At 41.3% G+C, this 14,090-nt stretch overlaps 2 protein-coding genes across 4 annotated transcripts; one reads left to right on the plus strand and one right to left on the minus strand.

Moving 5' to 3' along the window:
* The first annotated feature begins 2,036 nt into the window (after window positions 1–2,036).
* Window positions 2,037–8,922, plus strand: LOC6561227 (SPARC-related modular calcium-binding protein 2). 3 transcript variants are annotated; one of them, XM_032734474.2, is made up of 10 exons: window positions 2,037–2,207; window positions 4,974–5,151; window positions 5,971–6,467; window positions 6,585–6,699; window positions 7,246–7,563; window positions 7,692–7,786; window positions 7,887–8,155; window positions 8,224–8,355; window positions 8,420–8,559; window positions 8,634–8,922. In XM_032734474.2, exons 1-10 carry the CDS (start codon window positions 2,103–2,105, stop codon window positions 8,696–8,698), a joined length of 1,914 nt encoding a protein of 637 aa, XP_032590365.1. In that variant the 5' UTR covers window positions 2,037–2,102; the 3' UTR covers window positions 8,699–8,922. The 3 variants fall into 3 exon arrangements, with proteins under 3 accessions (XP_032590365.1, XP_032590366.1, XP_001986946.1); XM_001986910.3 differs by having other exon boundaries at window positions 2,048–2,207; window positions 8,221–8,355; XM_032734475.2 differs by lacking the exon at window positions 7,246–7,563 and having other exon boundaries at window positions 2,047–2,207; window positions 8,221–8,355.
* Window positions 8,923–9,172: 250 nt separating this feature from the next.
* Window positions 9,173–13,952, minus strand: LOC6561228 (nose resistant to fluoxetine protein 6). The gene is made up of 6 exons (XM_001986911.2): window positions 13,704–13,952; window positions 11,746–12,168; window positions 10,550–11,396; window positions 10,127–10,492; window positions 9,530–10,073; window positions 9,173–9,474 (listed from the first exon to the last, which is right to left on the minus strand). The coding sequence occupies exons 2-6, from the start codon at window positions 12,134–12,136 to the stop codon at window positions 9,352–9,354; spliced, it is 2,271 nt and encodes a 756-aa protein (XP_001986947.1). The 5' UTR covers window positions 12,137–12,168; window positions 13,704–13,952; the 3' UTR covers window positions 9,173–9,351.
* Between the last annotated feature and the right edge of the window lie 138 nt (window positions 13,953–14,090).

A 14,090-nucleotide genomic window follows, 5' to 3' on the forward strand; every position in this document is an offset into this window, starting at 1 on the left:
GATTCAGATACAAATACAAGTGCCTAACTACAACAAATAGTTTCAAACGAAAATGTATGTTCACAAAAACAAAAACAGAGAAGAATCACAAAATGATTAGTTAAGTACACAAGCATTTGTGTGTGTGTGTGTGTGTGTGTGTGTGTATCTTTGTATCTGTATAAACATGTTGTGTCTGCTGTAGCTGTATCGGTTTTTGTTCTGAGCACATACAAACTCACACACACACGCACAACAACGGGGCTACCAAAAGCGTCTTCATCCATGGCCGTTGGACTGTGGCTATTATTATTGACACTCCTCAAGTGGTTTCTTCTTGTAATTTCCCCCTTAACCCTCCCCTCCCTTCACTGTCTGCAGGGGCTGTTGGGCTGTTTACCTTTGTTATCGACGATGTTGTATTGAATTTGGCGTCATACTGTCTGCCGCCAGTCGCAGTCTCGTAATATCTATAGCATGTTCGGCCATAAAAGAAGACCACAAAAATACGGTGTCGAACAAGCGACCGAAAACAATGGACAACAAGGGCCAGTTCGGGGGCTGGGAGTAGACACACACACACACACACAATACACAGACAGTGGCTTGGGACGCTATCGTTACTTGCCGTCACACTGTCTGGCAGGTTTCACACCTGGCCATCGGTGTATTTCTTATACACCCATACTGACGAACGTTACCGGCATCGGCATCGGCATCGCCACCGTCAGAGCAGCAGCTCTATAAATCACAGACGTGCGACTGCCTGGCGAGCGGCAGGAGCTGTCTCAGTCCCAGTCCCAGTTCCAGTCTCAGTCTGACTCTGAGTCTCAGTTGTAGTCCCAAGCAAGTTCATAGCTCACGTTTTCCTTTTCTTCTCCTTTTTGCTGGCCTTTTTTTTTGCCTTTGCCTTTGCATTTGCCTTTACCTTTTGGATTGAGAGCCACAGCTGGCCGGTGGTGGCCACAGATCGCGGTGTCGAATCCAGCAAATGGCTGGCACAAGCACAGTGGCTTGTTTTGTTTTAGCTGCTTCGTGTTTGTGTTGGTGAGGCAACCTCTTGAAATATACAAAGGAAGATAAATTTCACACTCAAAACGTTCAACAGTTTTTCGTTATATATACATATATGTGTGTGTGTGTGTGTTTGTTTGTGGAGTTTCGCTTAGTCGTCGTCGTTGCTGTTGGGTCTTTATGCTAACTGCTGTCCAGGCCCAGACCTCTGTCGCTGCTGGCTTGGTTTAAGAAGAAGGAGGCAAAGAAAAAAAAGAAGAAAAAGATAAGATATGGTTGGCGGTAGACACTGCCAGACATAGTGGCGACATCGACATTGTCGATTCCCAATGCTGACCAACTGTTTGTTGTGTGCGCTGCACGATCATGCACGCCATGCACTCGCTTGCTCTCTCTCTCTCTGTCTCGCTTTCTGTCTCTCTCTCTTTCTGTCTCTCTTGCGCGTTCGCTTGCCACTCTTTTCACTTAGGCTCGCCGCTCGTCGCACACACACACACACACACACACTCTCGCCGTCCACTTTAGGCCACTCTCGGCCGCAATATTTATTCCCGACTACTCCTATTGAACTGCTTGTTTCTCAGTCGTATTTGAAACTTGGCGACGCACGGTTTGGTTTTTCAGTCAATCAGTTTGTCGGGTTTTCAATTGCCCTCAGTGTGTGCCTGTGTGCTTGATATTTTTGCGCAAAAATATACAAACAAACGCCACCAGCAGCAGCAGCAACAACAACAACAACAACAATAGCAATCATAAGTTCGTATAAAGCAGAAATCCATTATACGTATAAACAAATCGTATACTCGCATGCATATACTATAAAGAGTATACATATGTGTAGTATCCATCTTTATACTCGAACTGGCCAAATTTGCTAAAAATAGAACCGCGTAAATCGATCAATAAATAACGAACACTACAGTTTTCCACCACACCCACCGAAAACCGAATTTTTAATTGCGACTTCGTGCAAAAAAAAACTAAAAAAATTGATAAAAAATCAAAAAACCCAAGTTAATATTTCAATTATTGCCACAGATATATAAAACATATATAATGCAATAAAACGTTTGATGCCAACAATAACAATTTAATTGACAATCTTGAAAATGTTTGTGAGATGTTTCCTAATTACACTGTGTGTGCTGGTGCTTCTGCAACTGGCCACGGGCAGCAGGAGTCCAAAACAGCAGGAGCCACAACATGAACTGCCGGTAAGTTGTAGCTATACTATTAATGATAGTGGACAAGGTTTTATGTTGTGCCAGTGCAAGCGCACAATACTAAAGCAAATTAAGCCCAGCTCAGCGTGTAAATCCAAATACCAAGAAAACACTTGAATATTCCTGGTATTAACAAAAAAAAAAAAAAAAAAATGAAAATGAAAATAAAAATAAAAATAAAGAATGAAGCAATAAGTGATTGGTCAGTCCCATTGCTCGCCTGCCTGAACGCTACAAATTGTCTGCAGGCAAACAAGAACCGCTTCGTTTTTTTCAACTCACACTCCAACTCGAACTCGAACTCGGACTCGGACTTTGACTTTAACTCTCACTTCAGTTCAACCCCACCTTCGTCTGCTTTTGTGTCTTTTATTTGAAGAGCTGCGTTGCCGGCCGTGTTGGCTGCCGCCGCGCTGTCTGCGATTTTTCACTTGCCGGCAAAGATCGCAACTCCCTTCTACCCATGCCCCTATCCGTAACCCTACCCAAACCCATAGCAATAGCCAGGCCCAATCTCCTGTTGCCTGTTGGCATTGTTTTTGTTTCATCTGCCCGACGAACGTGTTTCTTTTTGCTGCCTTTTTTTAAGAACGCGCGAAAAGGAGAAGCGACGCAAAAAGAGCTGAGATGTAAAATATACATATATATATACAAAAAAAAATGGTCACAAGTCAAAAGCGTTTTGGCCTTTTGTTAATGTGGGCAGGTACTAGGCTCACAGAACATAGAGGAGCGAAAGAGAAATCTATAGAGAGAGAGAAAGAGAAAGACACAGAGAGGGAGAGATGGCCAGTTCCCTTGCCATTGCCACTGCCACTAAGCTGCCTGATAATGACAAAGTGTAAAGCCGTATTTCAAGTGTGGTTCTTTTTTTTATTGCTTCTTCAAGTCCCAAGTCCCAAGCCCCTAATCCCTGCGAGCGTGAGAATCGTCAGTCAATTATTTCGTTGTTATCGATCTTAACAATCCTTGAACTGTCGCCATATATGATTTGTATACATATATGTGTGTTTGTGTGTGTGTGTACACAGGGTGACTCTGGTTGGTTATAAATATAGAATAGTCTGTTTAGCATATGGAATACGATGCATCGTATATCGTATATCTTATTATGGCTGGCCCTATATTGTACAGCGAATGGCATTTGCATTACCAATTAGACATTCTGTGTGTTATTGGCGCCGCTTTTGGTTAAGTCGATCGCCATTCGAAACATCATTACAGATGCCCCCCCTACTCATTGTCAGGTGTCATTCCTGGAACTCTGTTTGCAATTGCAGACATAATGCAGCTGCTGAGGCAGCAATATCTGCATATATGTATGTACACATTATATGAATATATTCTGCTGTTTTTCATGTTTATCCATGATGTGTCGAATGTGTCAACAATCAACACACCTATTCACCGTCCCGATCCGATTACCGCTCAGCGCGTGCTCCAAAAACCGAACAGCCCTCGGGGCCATACAAAATGGCTATCCGCACCTTTCAGTAAAAGCGAATTGAGGGAACAATATTTACCTGTTGTAGACACATGTATGTCTGTGCTTTTATAGCAACTTGATAAGAGGCAGAGACATTAAGCATATATTTGTTGTACAATTGTCAACCATTACTTTTGGGGCTACTGGTTTTGAGTTTCTTTACAATGTTGTACTTGAAATGTTTGCTACACTTCAAAACACTTGACGTTTTATGGCACTAATGAAATAATAAAATTAGTCTCCAATTTAATTTTGCCACAACATAAGCTGCAGTCGGATTTGATTATGAAATTAGCTATAATCGGATTTTAAAATGTTATGTATAACTTATTTGTGATATATTTGTAATAATTTGTAATCGGATAAGGGAATTTAAGTATGTTATAAAATATTTTTGAGCCTATGAATGGAACGGAACCATTTAGGTAAGCTGAACTTTAAATTAAAATAGCTGCAGCTACCTTGAGGCTTAGCACTAGTTTTATAAAATTAAATAAAGTTTTTTTGTTATTATTTTATATGCTACATTTTATGAGCACATAAAAATGCTAAGAAAAAATATCAACTTGTCGGTGTCAGAATTGAAATTTGAGCAAATTTCAATTCATATTGCATTTTACAACTATATTTTGCATATTTTTCAATAATTTCGTGTGCTGCTCTAAACTAATTAATGTCAACAAATTTTGTAGTTTATCTAAAGAGCAGCAAACTGGCGATAAAAGCTGCTGCACCGGCAATACTAAAATGCTGCGCAATTTAAAATACAAAAAAAAAACTGTTTTTTTTTTGAGTTAACAAGAATGAGCGGAGTCAGCAGCAGTAGCGAGCCTCTAAAGCGGCAGCGGCAGCCAGTTAGTCTGGCCAATTGACCATAATATATTTTAGCCAGTTTTACTTTGGCTTTTGGCTGGGAACTGCCAGACATTCAAATGGATAGCAAACGCATACCTGAGTGCACAATTTGCTAGTACGCGATGCCATTCAAGTTATGGCCCGACCACATTAGCCACGTCTGTGTTAGTCCCCCATCCCCATCCCCATCCCCATCTGAATGCGTTGGATGCCAATCGCAATGGCAGCTGAATACTGATTCGTATTCAAGTCGAGCATTGAGACGACTGCGACTTGAATTTGGCGACCATAAATGTAATAAATCATTTAACGCGTGATTGATATTATTTACGATTTTGGTCTGTAATCGCAAAGTGCTTCGAATATTTCTCATATATCTCTTATATGTGAATGCCCACATCACACCTTCCTTTCAGCTGTCGCCGTCGCAGTCGCAGTCGCTGTCCAAGTGTGCCGCCAAGCAAGGCGAGTGCGACGAGAGCGAGGGACCCGTCTGCGGCACCGACGATCAGACCTATCCCACGCGCTGTCACCTGCAGCGGGTGCAGTGCAGCGGCCATCAAGTCAGCCTCAAGCATCGCGGCAACTGCAAGGGTAAGCTCAATAAACATTTAAACATTTCATAATTACTGATGTTTACTATCGGTTTATTTATTTGAATTATGCATTTATTAAAGTATCAAGTATCAAAAAACCATAAAGAACGGAAAGAAAGAAAGAAAATCTTTAACATGTCAAATAGTACATACCCATTTAGCCCGTAGTCAAATTGCCGACATTTAAATTTTACTATAATTTAAAAAACTGGAAACTAATAGATATAGTAGTCGGCTATCCATTATCTTTTTTCAAATTTTAGAAGCTTCATTTTAAGCATATTTAGTGGGTTTGTTGTAGATATCTTGCCAAACAGACAAGTTGTTCAAACAAGATCCATCTTTCAACCTATTGTTTCTGTGGTAGCTATATTATATAGTGATACAATCTGACCAGCTCAGACGAAAATACACAGCAGATTGTGAAAAATAGGCATTGATTTGGCGACAAGAAAAATATACTTAAATTTTAATATTATATTGAACATTAAATTAATCATTTCAAACATTAAATTAATCATTTCAAGGAAAATGTTCAATATAACTATAGGAAATATTATCCATCATTCTAGTTCGTACTTTCCATTTATAATAAAAAGATGTATATATTTTCATGAAATATTTTTCCCGTAATTCAATAAATTAGTTTACTTTAATTTTAAAAAATCTACATGAAACGTTGAAAATTTCCAATGAAATGGATCAATCCATGGGCCTTTTCACAAATTTATTTGGGGGTACATTTTTGGACTTTGCCCAATCCAAGTTTGAATCTTTAGCATTAAAAGAATTAACTTAAATATATCATATATTTTAGGCTGCTTGGGGGCGCTTCAGTATGCGCATCGGGAGAGTGCGCGCAATCCGAAGATATTCATTCCTCGGTGCCGCAACGATGGCAACTATGCGGCTATGCAGTGTTTGGGGGACACGGGCTGCTGGTGCAGCGACAGCAGCGGTAATCCCATCAAGAATACATCGACCCGGCGCGGCCGACCCAAGTGCGCTGTATACAGGCGCAACAATCGACGTCGGTCGCCGACGCGTCTGTTCAGCTTGGATGCGGAGGCGGCCAATAGCAGCGATGGCGGTGGCAATGGTGGACATCGTCCTTGCAGCAAGGCAGATCGGCGGGCGTTTAACAATCATCTGATCGAGGTCTTTCGAAGCGAACAAGTGCGTTCGGGTCAACCACAAGCAGCTGGCGCTAACGATGACTCCGTACTGGATTGGAAGTTTGCCCAATTGGATGCGAATGCCAATCAGGTGCTAGAGCGACAAGAAGTGCGTGAGCTCAAGAAGCTTGTCAAGCGGGTGAGTTGTTGTTGTTGCTGCCACGTCACTCATTCCCACAATACAATACATACAACACTACAACAACTACTCCCCCGTTTCTACTCCTATTTGGTATGCACACGATATAACCAACAGGCGGTGAAGCCCAAACGATGTGGACGTGCCTTTGGCAAGTACTGTGATGTCAACAAAGACGATAACCTGTCCCGGGTCGAATGGAGCAATTGTCTGGCCAAAGATGCCAGCCAGCGTAAGTAGCGGTCTATATATGCATATATATATAATTCAAGACTATATATTTTTAAAATGCATGTAAAGTCTGATTCAAATATGGATAAGAGAAGCCCATAGAAAGGCTTTGGAAAATGCATTGAAAATAAAAACTCGATTGGGTTTAACTTAAATATATGCAGTTGATAGTGGAGTGTCTCAAATGTGAATAAATACAGTATATCGCATAAAAAAAGATAACAGCTGAATTTATTCTATTAAAACTGATCAATTCATTCATAGTTTTAATTTCTAATTTGCCATAACAAAATGCATGATTCTGCAGGAGTAGATTTTAATTTGAATGATTTTTATTTCCAAGTATTCATTGATCAAAAGTCATTACATCAAAATTGTTATTTTTAATTGTATAGCATGCAAAGCCAATCTTTAAAATCTCAACTTCAAATTAAATGTTTGGGTAAAATGAAATTGTTTTCCAGTCCTTTGACTTGCCTAATACTAAGTGGTTGGGGTATGTTTGTGTGTGTACTTGTGTCGATATATGTGTGTAATTCCCATGCAGGTAAAGCGGGCCTTAATATCCTGAACAGCAGTCCAACGAGCAGCTCCATTCCGCATACCACATCAACAACAATACCTCGCCGTCCTCACTATACAAATCTGCATAACATTCACCACACAAATACCCACCATGACCATACAAATACGAATGTTATCGGAACGAGCAGCAGCAGCAGCAGCAGCAGTGGCAGCAGTATCGGTTCACGTGTTGAGTTTGGCAATGATAGCGAGGAGCACGAGGATGATTATGTTGGCGAGGATGAGGACGCTAGCATGACACATTCACGCACATCCCCGTTGTCGCCATCTTCATTTAATTGTACGTACTTGTCGGGCAATTTATGAACTAACCAGCAATTTGAGTAATACCCAAGTAACATCCAATAGCACTTGGCATGCTTCCAAAGGGCAGTATCGAGTCTATTCTAATGGGCCTTTCGTTCACAGTTCTGAATGCCAAGCCAGAAGAGGCGACAAACAACGAGAGTGAAGGCGATGCCAACTGCTGGACGGATAGGGAGGTAGCTCGTGAGGAGCAGCGTGTAAGTGCGTCTGTGTGTGTTTATGTGTATATGGAATGGAAACGCAACCAAAAGCCACTAAAAAGCTACCTTTATTAACCTTTGCACTAACTGTTTGCAGCATGGCGGCAACAGATCCTTCTATGTGCCCGAGTGTATGTCCGATGGTCGCTATAAGCGCGTCCAATGCTACAGCTCCTTCTGCTGGTGTGTGCACGAGGAGACGGGCAAGAATATACCGGGCACCTTTGGCCAAAAGCGACCCCAATGCGATGAGGTCAGCGCTGCTAACAGACCGATGAAGGGCTGCACAGAGCCACGAAAAACGCAGTTCCTCAAAGAGCTCAAGGAGTTTCTTAACACAAATATACTGCCCAGCAGTAACACCGGGTAAGGATTACAGTCTGATTCAAAATCAAAATATATTTGGAATTTCCGTCTACGATTTGATTTAGTAGAAACTCGACAATGTGGAAGTCGGAGGATGAGCGCATTGCTACGCTGAGTTTTGTATTTCTGGACAAGAATAAAAACAAGTCATGGGAGCGCAAAGAATGGAAGGTCTTTCGTGATCTGGTTACAAACGCCAGGTACTAAATGTGTTAATAATTAAATGGGTGTTTTGATTGTTTAATTTTATATTCTACATGTTAGCAACTTGAGCAAATGTGGCAAGAAAATGCCTCGATACTGTGATGTGAATGGCGATAAGAAGATCTCGTTGTCCGAGTGGGTGAACTGTCTACAATCGCATCGAATGGAGACCACCACCACAGCAAAGCCGGCACAGTCAAGTGAGTTATCAGTTGTGGTTCTCAATAGGAAGCCCACTTTAAATGCTAGCTAATGGAATTTATTCCTCATTCAGACGAGACGGCAACATCGCGGCTCCTGGGATCAAATCCGCTGGAGCAATATCTTAAAGATTATTAGCGATGATAAAATGCGTTGATGTTGCGTGCTGCTGCTCATTAGATGTCGTGCCATGTTGCGTGGAAGATCTTGACTAAATCCACCCGCTCATACATACATATATACACTTACTCACCCACACACATACACACACTCACATTCCTAGCATATAGATTCTACGATTTACATGTATATGTAGTTAGCGTTGTAAATATTTCTGGATATAAATGTTTAGGTTAATTGTAGAAGACATTGCATTTGATTTAAAATTAGTTCAGTTGTTGAACAGGCATATTTTGCAATGACCATTTAAAAAAATGATTCGCAGCTAACTTCACGTGACGCAAATAAGCGATAGCAGACTTCGTTCACAACAGACTGCTCAAAATGCGCTGCCAACTGCCATGTGACGCAAATGTGCGCTTACAGACTTCATTAGTATAATCGTTTCTAGAGACTGCTTCAAGCACCGCACACTTATCGATAACATTTAAATTTGAATTTAAAATCGTATGGTTTTCTTTATTTGGTTAGCAAGTAAAACTTAATATTATCTTATATTCGTAGTGTTATTAATAAAACTGGCTATGGGTATTATGTACGAAATTTCACCGTATACTAAATTCAATTTTTGTTTGGAAAACACTGTTCACAGAACAGTCGTTAATCACAACTTAAGTAGTTTTTGGTTTACGCAAAAGCAAATTGGACAAGTTGCTGTATGGCAGCTCAAATGCCATTGAAAATATAATGGATATTAGGTAAATAATAATAGTAAAGCCACAGGAGACAACGAACTGAAATCATTAAAATTGTTAGATAAAATTGATGTTGACAAATTGAATTACATACCAGCATGGGGGGATCTGTATGTGTGCTGGCGGTTGTTAGGCTATAAATAATGGAAATCACCAGCGGATTTAGCAGATAAACAGCATAGGACACTCGATTCAGGTGCTGAAAGCAGCGAGCCTCCAACAAGCGAGACCACCAGACGCCACGCCCCGTTGCGCTGCCCACAATCATCCAGCAAATACTTATCGAAAAGAAGAATCTTCCCAGCACATATAATGAGACGGTGAGCAGACTGCCAAGATCGCGCTTGAATGTCGAATGCATGCTGACGAAGAAGACTAGCAGAGAGGAATGCCAGAAGTTGCGAGATTTCCGTTCACGTATTTTGTCTTGAAGTCGACACTCCAGAAGACACCAGGCGGCAATGCAACCAACAATGTAGGGCATCACGCGAACTACGGGACTTATATACAGTTGAGTGCCTGTTGCGTAGATCGTATCAAAGGAGAACTCATACTTGTAGTAGAGGCCAAGGACATAGGACAAAATAATGCTTGCCAATAGGCTAGCAACAGCTACATACTGAGCCCACTTGGGGCGCCTGAAAAAGAATTATTCGAAATTTATCTTCAACTCACTTCAATTTAAACTCACTTGGCATAGAGAAATAATATCAAGTTGGCAAACAAAAAGAATTGCATATCACAGGCAGTGCTCCACGTCCAGTTGACGCACATGTCTTTGAAAGGGAATAGATTCTGTATGAAGAGCAGATTGCGCCACCAATGCTGAGAGCACAGCTCATCGAAGCGGTCATTGATGTGGTAAACCGAGGTATCTCCAAGGTAGGCGAATACCAAATCCACGCTGCCCATGATAATCAGATAAAGCGGGCCCAGTCTCAAATAGCGATGAAAGAGCAGCTTGCCAAAGAGCTTAATATTTGCCACGAGGTCATTTTGACGCACTGCCTCCATTTGTTTGACATTACGCATAAAATTGTAGGTCTGTAGAAAGCCACTGCAAATAGTCAAGGATTAGGATATACTTATTTTAAAAATATGTATTTATATTCACCTGATGGTAAAGAATACATCGACTAGCAGTGGAGCAGTGGCAACGTACTGAAAAACTATCTGCTCCGCATAGCTAAGGAGCACCGTTTTATTGTGCACCGTAAAATACATAAACCACATCACATGGAATACCAATATAAGGACTGCACACACCGAACGCAGTCCATTCAGCAAGGGTATCTCTGAGGATTTGCTCTCGCGCGTGGCAAAGATGCGGCGCCAATTGCTGGCGACATCGTAACAGCTGACGAAACTCTGCAGCGGATGCCACTTGAGCAGGGAGTGCATTGCTCGCCATATTTCTGATTCAACCGGAGCCAATCCAGCCCCATCCTCATTCTCCTCCGACGGCAGTTGCTTGGCTACGCTGATCTGCTGGGCGCACAGCATGAAGGCGCACGTGATCAACACGGAGCCGACGACAAGCTTAAAGCTGAGTCGGTCGTAGAACACATCGCGCAGCTTCAGATCCTTCATGTATAGCACTTCAGGCTGCATCTCAAAGATGTCGTTGTCCGTGAAGCTGCCCGCTACATAGTCCATGGCCAGCTGCTTGATTTCGCTGGACTGGCACGCGGTTGGCAGGCAAAGGCCAATGTGTATGATCTGCTCGGACATCAGCTTAATCTCCACCTGCCACGGTGAATTATGGCGCAAATAAATGACCCGATAGTCTATGTCGAAGGGCGACTGCTGCGTCATGAGTCCATGGTTCATAATCCGCTCGAAGTTCTTGGAAAGTGTTATGGCCACCGGTTGCTGCACCATGTTGCATGCCTCCCGACTGCCCAGCCAGTAGTTTTGCCCAAATACAAAACCCGATGGCTTGGAACCAGAGGCATCGAGCACTGTAAAAGGGAAAGGTGAGCTCTTAAGTTCTTAAAGGTTGACCTCATTCAATCAATCATTGCGTTATTCGCACACAATCGAGTGATCTAGCTGCCAGCTATTATACCCTCTATCTATACAACTGGGAAGAAAGGGTATTCAGCATTTTTAATTTTAAATAATGCACACTACTTCTTGAATGGAAAACTTGTTAGCTTTCCTAGATATGCTACCCAAACTAACCAGTACTCAGGTAGCACTTGGGCAAAAGAGTTTCGCTAATAAAAGAGTCTTGTATCCTATAGGATACCATATATTGTAATCAGTCAGATGGAGCTCTGCTAGGGCATATTATCTTCTTGCACTCACCTTTCATAGCCCAAGGCTGTTTGCTGAGGATGCCTCGCTGCAAGTGCTGCAATTGCGTCAGGCAGATCGGACTCGTGTTGCTCGCATTGGCCACCTCTGCTAGGCCATAGATGACTGAGCTGCAGGCCAGCATTGCAGCATATCTATCGTCACTCTTCGAGACATCAGAAGCAGCATTTGCAGCAGCACCGACTGTCAACTCCAAGTCCTTGTCTGGGTGCGAAGAAGGCCAGAGATTGGTGGTGCTGCTGCTGCTAATGCTATTGTTGAGCAATTGATGGCTATATTGATGGAATTGCAGCGTCGAGTCATTCAGTTCAGCTATGCAGTTGAGCAGATGACTCAAGAGTACAGCAATAGCTAAACATATTCCATATCCGTGTCGATGCATGGCGCCGCGCTCAAGCAGCTGCTGCGGTCAAACTAAAAGTTGTCAATGAATGAGAGCATTGTCAACGCAATTGTTGGGTGTAATGAGTATGTTTGAGTGTTCGTTAAGGTGTTGTTACAGGCGTTAACAGTTATTTCAGGCTAAGCAAATACAATTCGTGGATTGGAGTTACGAGTGCAGCAATAGACGTATTCGGACTTGCCACCGGAACCGTACTCATTAATAGCTAAATAGTGCGGGTATTGTGTACAACTACTTTAATAGACTGACTGACAACTGTTGGCCAAGTTAAAAGACGCTCACTAAAAGGCTTGCACGTTTCACACCCGAATTCGTTCGTGACAATGGCCTAGGGCCCAAATCGATCGAACAGGTTTTGGGGTCTCAAACAAATGAAGTTCAAACATCAATTACCCCTTACCAAGTTTCTTTCTTCTTTTTTTTTTTGGTATAAGTGCATTTCAATGTCAACTCATAGCGTATACACATATTCATAAATAAATAAATATATATATAAATGTATAAATATTTATATACTGCAACGCCAAACGAAAAAGCAAAACTCATAATATAGTAAACATTATTTGTCTGTCAAATTTGAAATTTGGCAATGTGTATTACCAGGTGTGAGTATGCCTCAATGCCCTGCCTGATATACGCCAAGCAAAACTTATTCATGTACTTATCTTTAAGCTCAACAGTTAATTGTCTTTCAAAGGCAAATAAAAAAATTTCATTGATTACTTGAAAAGTCGGTTTATCTTTCTAATTCGAGTTGCTGAAATTTCAGTAAACACTTATTAATGGGCGTATGATCTAAAGTTATATGTGCCTATGCTGTGTGTCTTTTTTTCTTTGCATAAATTAGATTTTGATCACTTATTATTGGCAAATATGGGTAATTGTTGATTATTTGCACAGTTGTTAAACAAAAAACTTGGACCAACGCCGGTGTAATTTAGGAACAATTGAAAACCCCTACGGCGTGTGACATGTGCAAGAGCCTAAGAAAGAAATCCATATATGTAAATGTATGTACATATATTTATATAAGTATATATCTATACTAAATACCACTGTGAGCTTAACTTATGTTGTCTGACACGGTTTGGCTGCAATCTTTAGCCCGGCCCGTTTCGATAGCTGGTTGGTTAATTGCTCTTCGATGAAACCATTTCAAGGGCAAACTGCCTTCGGGTTTTGCGTCTTGTTTTGATGTTTTATACCATGTATGTAAATGAGCCGGTGGTGAAGACCAAAACGGATCGCGGGGATCCGTTTCAATAATGCCCATTTTTGGCAAGATTAATAACAACAAAATCATAGGGTGTTGTAATCATATGTGGCAGTTCGTTTGATTTGACGATTGATTTTTGAACATGTTGCGTTCGTTTTGGGCGTTAATAATGGAATCGCTATTTGGCACTTTGTCTCTGTCGATTATGCAAGAAAATTTCCATTTTTCAAAATAATTTTGTATTTTTAATCATATTGAGTACAATTTGTTATTTTACATTTTCAATAATATTGGAATGCTTAGCGCTTAGGCCAAAGCTAGTTAACTTACTTTGGGAGCGAACAAATGAATCTTATTTAGTGTAAAATCAAATAAATATGCAAATTTTAATTGTACTCCACTTTCGTTTTGCAACTTATTTATTTATAACGGCCCGCGTGTATTTATTATGCCTTGGCTTTTGTTTATTTTCGTTTATAAAAAATTAAAACACCATGCAGAAAAACCACCACTAAAACTTAATCTAAATTCGTTTAATTTTTGCTTGAGTTGAGCACGTCTGAGGTTTACCAAGAAACTGCGGCGCCCTCCGTACCGTCTTCAACATTTATAAACTCGACGACCTAGCTGCAGCACGTGAACAGGTAGCAGCAGCAGCAGCAGCAGCAGCAGAAACAACAGCATCAACAGCGACAGCATCAGCTGCTGCTGCTCGGT

Source organism: Drosophila grimshawi, unplaced genomic scaffold, assembly GCF_018153295.1.
Source record: "Drosophila grimshawi isolate 15287-2541.00 unplaced genomic scaffold, ASM1815329v1 contig_1369, whole genome shotgun sequence".
Classification (NCBI taxonomy): domain Eukaryota; kingdom Metazoa; phylum Arthropoda; class Insecta; order Diptera; family Drosophilidae; genus Drosophila; species Drosophila grimshawi.

Bases quoted from the DNA above. Each gene is read 5' to 3' on its own strand.
- LOC6561228 (XM_001986911.2), bottom strand. From the start codon at position 12,136: ATGCATCGACACGGATATGGAATATGTTTAGCTATTGCTGTACTCTTG. The intron at 10,493-10,549 runs GTGAATATAAAT...GACTATTTGCAG, and splicing joins GATGTATTCTTTACCATCAG to TGGCTTTCTACAGACCTACA. The intron at 10,074-10,126 runs GTGAGTTTAAAT...ATTCTTTTTCAG, and splicing joins ATATTATTTCTCTATGCCAA to GCGCCCCAAGTGGGCTCAGT.
- LOC6561227 (XM_001986910.3), top strand. From the start codon at position 2,103: ATGTTTGTGAGATGTTTCCTAATTACACTGTGTGTGCTGGTGCTTCTG. The intron at 2,208-4,973 runs GTAAGTTGTAGC...CCTTCCTTTCAG, and splicing joins AGCCACAACATGAACTGCCG to CTGTCGCCGTCGCAGTCGCA. The intron at 6,700-7,245 runs GTAAGTAGCGGT...ATTCCCATGCAG, and splicing joins GGCCAAAGATGCCAGCCAGC to GTAAAGCGGGCCTTAATATC.